The sequence below is a fragment of the Orycteropus afer genome, unplaced genomic scaffold (genome assembly GCF_000298275.1).
Source record: "Orycteropus afer afer isolate SDZICR_OR568_19922 unplaced genomic scaffold, OryAfe1.0 scaffold00248, whole genome shotgun sequence".
NCBI lineage: Eukaryota > Metazoa > Chordata > Mammalia > Tubulidentata > Orycteropodidae > Orycteropus > Orycteropus afer.
Window position 1 is genome coordinate 3,548,244 of NW_006921835.1, and position 5,342 is coordinate 3,553,585.

Here is a 5,342-nt window from a genome sequence, read left to right on the forward strand (position 1 = left end):
GTTGTATCATCTTTCTTCTGAATGGGCATAAATATGAATCTCTTCCAGTTAGCTGACAGGTAGCTGTCTTCCAAATTTCTTGGCATAAACAAATAAGTGCCTCCAGTGTTTCATCCTCTTGTTGGTATCTCAATGGGCATTCTTTCAATTCCTGAAGACTTGTTTCTCTCCAATCCCTGCAGTGCAGCTTGGACTTCTTCACAATCCAAATGCACCAATTCTTCTTCAATCTTCCTTATTCATCATTCAGGTTTCACATGCATACAAAGCTATTGAAAATACCATGACTTGTGTTAGGCACATCTTAGTCTCCAAAGTGACGTCTTTACTCTCTAACACTTTAAAGAGGCTTGCAGCAGATTTGTCCAGTGCAGTATACTATCTGATTTCTTGAGTGCTGCTTCCATAGGCATTGATTGTGGATAATGAAATCCCTGACAACTTCAATCAGTTTTGATAATTTATCATGATGTTACCTATTGATCCAATTATGAGGATTTTTGTTTTCTTTATGTTGAGGTATAATCCATACAGAAGGCTGTAGTCTTTGATCTTCATCAGTAAATTCTTCAAGTCATCTTCACTTTCAGTATTGTTGTGTTCAGTAAGGTTGTGTAATCTGCATATGACAAGTTGTTAATGAATCTTCCTCCAATCCTGATGTCATGTTCTTCTTCATTTTGTCCAGCTTCTAAGATTATTTGCTCAGCATACAGATTGAGCGAACACTGTGAAAGGATACAACCCTGACACACACCTTTCCTGATAACAAAAACATGTATTGTCTCCTTGTTCTGTTTCAATAGCTGCATCTTGGTCTATGTACTCATTCCTCATGAAAACAGTTAAGTGTTTTAGAATTCCTATTCTTCTTAATGTTATCCACATTTTGTCATGATCCACATAGTCAAATGCCTTTGCATAGTCAATAAAATACAGGTAAACATCTTTCTGGTATTCTTTGCTTTCAGCCAGGACCCATGTGACATCAACAGTGATATTCTCATTCTACATCCTCTTCTGAATCTGACCAATATACTGCTACAACCATATATGAATTATCTTCAGCAAAATTTTACTTCTGTATGATATTACAGATATAGTTTATAATTTTGCATTCTGTTGGATCACATTTTGGGGAACAGGAACAAATACAGATCTCTTTCAATCAGTTGGCCAGGTAGCTGTTTTCCAAATTTCTTGGCATAAATGAGCAAGAACCTCCAGCATTGCATCCATTTGTTGAAACATCTTAGTGGGTACTCTGTTAATTCCTAGAGCTTTGTTTGTGCCAATTCTTTCAGTGCAGCTTGGACTTCTTCCTTCAGTACTGTTGGTTCTTGATGATATGCTAACTCCTGAAATGGTTGAGCATTGACCAATTCTTTTTTGGTACAGTGATTCCATGTATTCCTTCTATGCTCTTGTTATGCTTCCTGTATTGTTCAATATTTTGCCCAAAGAAGACTTCAATATTGCAACTCAAGGCTTGAGGTTTTTTCTTCAGTTTGTTCAGCTTGAGATATGCCTTCCCTTTTGGTTGCCATTATAGTACTTTACTTTGTCTTTTTGAGCCATCCTTTGAAACCTTCTTCTCAGCTCTTTTATTTGATCATTTCTTCCATTCCAGGAGAGTATGAAATGAAAAATATAGAAAGGTAGTCAAGGCTGCATGGAAACAAGTGATCATGATTGCCAATACAAACTAAGCTATATAATGGGAAAATGAGGGAATGAGCTAGGTGAGAGGCAGTGAAAAGATGGTTAAATGAGAAAAAAAAAATAGGGGAGATGGGCAGATAGATCTATCAATATTGGCAAAAATATGATTTCTACGGGTGAATGATATATAACATTGTGGTTCACTGTCCTTGCTCTCTTTTTGCAACATATCTGAAAATATCCCACATAAAAAGTTTTGTTTGTTTTAAAATGGGTAAAATATTTTTTAAATTATTAATGTGGTCAAAGACTTTTGGTGTAAGGGTTCTAGAAGGAGTGAGTTAAAAAGAGAGGGGCTTAAGCCCAGAGTATTGTCTGATGGAAATTGAAGCCTGGAGGGGTTTCAGTCCTAAGTAATAACAGAATCCAAGGTATGACCATGGGACTAAGTGACAGAAATGGTGGAGGACAAGATCATTACAGAAGATGAGGCAAAGGAACCAAGAGGCCAGGGTATTGTAATGATTGTCTCTAGGAGCTCTGGTAGCATAGCACCTAAGGCACTTGACTGATAACCAGAAGGCTGGTGGTTCAAACCCACCAGCCACTCTTCAGAAGGAAGGTCGGGCAATCTACTTCTGTAGAGATATTGCCTGGGCAACCCAAGGAGGAGTCGCTATGAGTTGGGCTGACTCGACGGCACATAACAACAACAACATAGATAATAAAGCACTCTGAATAGTGTTGGAAAACATGACTATGAACCAGCAGCCAAAATCTTCAAACAATGTAGGGGAATGACGATTTGGAATAACCTGATAAACTGGTGGTGATTTCAGAAGAGGAATCTTTTGGAAGTAGCAACAACAGCAAGAAAGATCCCAATGCACCCTACTGCTGCCCTACCAACCTAGAGGAACAGAAAGTGTGTCAGAGAAAACAGCCTCCACTTGAGAGGGCCCAGGGGAAGCAGTGTTCTCAGGAGAGGTCTAGATATTAAGGAAGAAATTGTTCTGTTAAGACTCTAAAGTAGTTGGTTACTGCACCTGAATATTAAATTGTGCTCTTCACCTCCTGGCAGTGAGTGTTGCGTAAAGAAGAGATCATAGGTTACATAGTCCTTTGAATCTGATGAGAGGAGGCACATAATTTCTTCAAAAAACACTATCATATGCTTAAATTCCCAAAATATTTTCTATAAATCTATAATCATGTTTATATCCCTAGAAACTAAAACAATGTATGGTAAAATCAGAGTATAATAAATGATTGTTTAACCAAACTCATTTGACATGGAAGTTTGTAATGAGCAATGTCTTTAAAGGTAATATTGGAAACCAAAGTTTTACCTTAACACCTGATATAGAGTATATTCAGAGATTTCTATCCTTATCTTAGTGTTGGATCTGAGATGGCCTTTTCAATAGCAAAACTGATTATAAAATTAGCTTTTACAGTTCTTTTCCTACAGACATATTGTGCAGTATATTATAAGGCACTGCAATAGGTAATACTTCTTAGTATTCACGTTTATTCTTTCATTTTGAAGAGAAAACCTACCATTTAAAAGCATGCAAAGCTAATTAAAGCTTTTCCACTATTTCATTATCTGAATGTAGTTGCAAATTCTGACTTAAAACCCTTATCAGAGGGAGACTCAACATTTGTCCCTGAACAGCAAATGAACATTCAATTAACACTTCAATACAAGAGTATTTTAAATAAAAATTTACTTTATTGTTAATCTCTTTCTTTACAAATGCAAATACATTTTTAAATCCAAAGAATTCCACCCTTTTAATCTTATATGGGGGGAAAAAAGTCTTTTATTTATTTACAGGGAAGGCCTGAATTTTCTGAAGTTGTTAAGAAGTTAGAAGAATGTCTCTGCAACGTTGAGGTAAGAACTTTAGCTTCAGAAATATGTTCAGAAAAAGTCCTGTAAATCCAAGTTTGTTGGGAAATGTACATGAGATGGTTCTTATGGAAAAAAAGTATTTGTCCAAACTCCATTTATATTTACCCTTCATTAAGTTGCTAGGGTAGAACAGAGTTGGATGCAGCTAAAAGGGTAAAGACAAAATTCAGAGTGATTTGAGCTCTTTCTACAAATTTACATTCAGGCAAATAGAACAGCATGCTTAGCTTAAATAATTAATATATGAAAATTTGAAAGTATGACAAAATATATTTGAAGGTAACTATTTACATCATTTTGTTTGTGTGTATACAAATGTCCCTGCATACAATGAAAGTAAGTTAACATGTCAGGATATTGCCCATTTATATTCAAGAAGAAAGGGAAAAATTATCACCAAAATTAATGCATAAATTAACAGGGAGGTATTGCTTTCACACCACACATATGTTGCATAAAGTGATATATATTGCTAATCAGGCTAATAGAATTTTCTTCCTTAATATCAAGGAGCTGTTGGCTTTAATTTTCTCTATAATTGCCTTAATTTTCTGTACACCTGGTCAGGAGATAGCATTTGAAAACAGGCAAGGGAGCTAAAGCATGAGTAATAATTGAAAAATAATATATTCCCAAATGCCAGATACTACAGGAGGAGGGGGATGGATATGCCTTGTATAGTCTTGTGTAAATCTTCGTAGAAAGGGAAGAGGTAAAAGTGGGGAGCAGGAGCCAGGGATTGCACTGCATAATCCCAAAGTGGAACCACACCCAAAATTTTCTTTCCTTTAAAAGAAAGTCTCTGGAACCTACCTCAAACTAAACTCACTGCCGTCAAGTCGTCTCTGACTCATAGCGACCCCTCCTTGGGTTTCCGAGGCAATATCACTACGGCAATAGATTGCCCAACGTTCCTTCCAAGGAGTGCCTGGTGGGTTTGAACCGCCAGCCTTCTGGTTAGCAGTCAAATGCCATAGGCACTACCCCACTAGAGCTCCTCTGGAACCTGCCTAGGCTATTAGAAATTAGTTTCAGGTCTGCTGGTGTGGCCTGTAGAAGGAAGCTTCGCTCTAGATAGAAAACCTCTGTTTCCTTCACTTCAGTTCTGAAACATATACAAAGTCGAGAGAAGTAGTGGTAGACCGAGAAGAACTTCAGCAACCTCTACCTTGACTAAATCATATGCCAAAGGCTTTGGGTATGGAGGGAAGTCTTTAAGACTTAGGTTCCTAGTAGCTTCTTCCTTTGAACTTTTGTGCTTGACAGGGCAAGGCTACTCATTGTTGTTGTTATATGCCTTGGAGTCAGTCCCCACTCATAGCGACCCCTCCTTCGATTTCCGAGGCAGTATCACTGCGGAAGTACATTGCCCAACCTTCCTTCCCAGGAGTGGCTGGTGGGTTTGAACTGCCAGCCTTCTGGTAAGCAGTCAAGTGCTCTAGGTTACTCATAGTCTGAGTATATATCCAATTAGGTCAGAGGATGGATTCCAGAAACAGGGAAAATTGTGGGACCTGATAAACTTGCTTGTCTTATTATACTGACCAAGCCATTTAGCACAGTCTCTCCCCATTAAGTAAGATGAACACATATAGGCTCTATGCAAAGAGAGTTTACTGGACTGGGTTGTACTGACAGACCAGCGTCAACCTGAAGGGACCTCACTGTTGACTTGAAAAGGATTAATACTGACTTTCCATGATTTGAGGAGGTTTAATGAAAAATGTCTTGGCTACTTTGAAGAGACTCTAAGTTTATATAT

At 37.7% G+C, this 5,342-nt stretch overlaps 1 protein-coding gene across 1 annotated transcript in view; it reads left to right on the forward strand.

Annotated features, from left to right (window-relative positions):
• LOC103204430 (serine/threonine-protein kinase TNNI3K) overlaps positions 1–5,342 on the forward strand; it is a 661,050-nt gene that overhangs the window by 569,421 nt on the left and 86,287 nt on the right. The window contains exon 24 of the mRNA XM_042782150.1: positions 3,503–3,562. Coding sequence (XP_042638084.1) covers positions 3,503–3,562 — 60 coding nt within the window. The remainder of the gene's footprint in view (positions 1–3,502; positions 3,563–5,342) is intronic.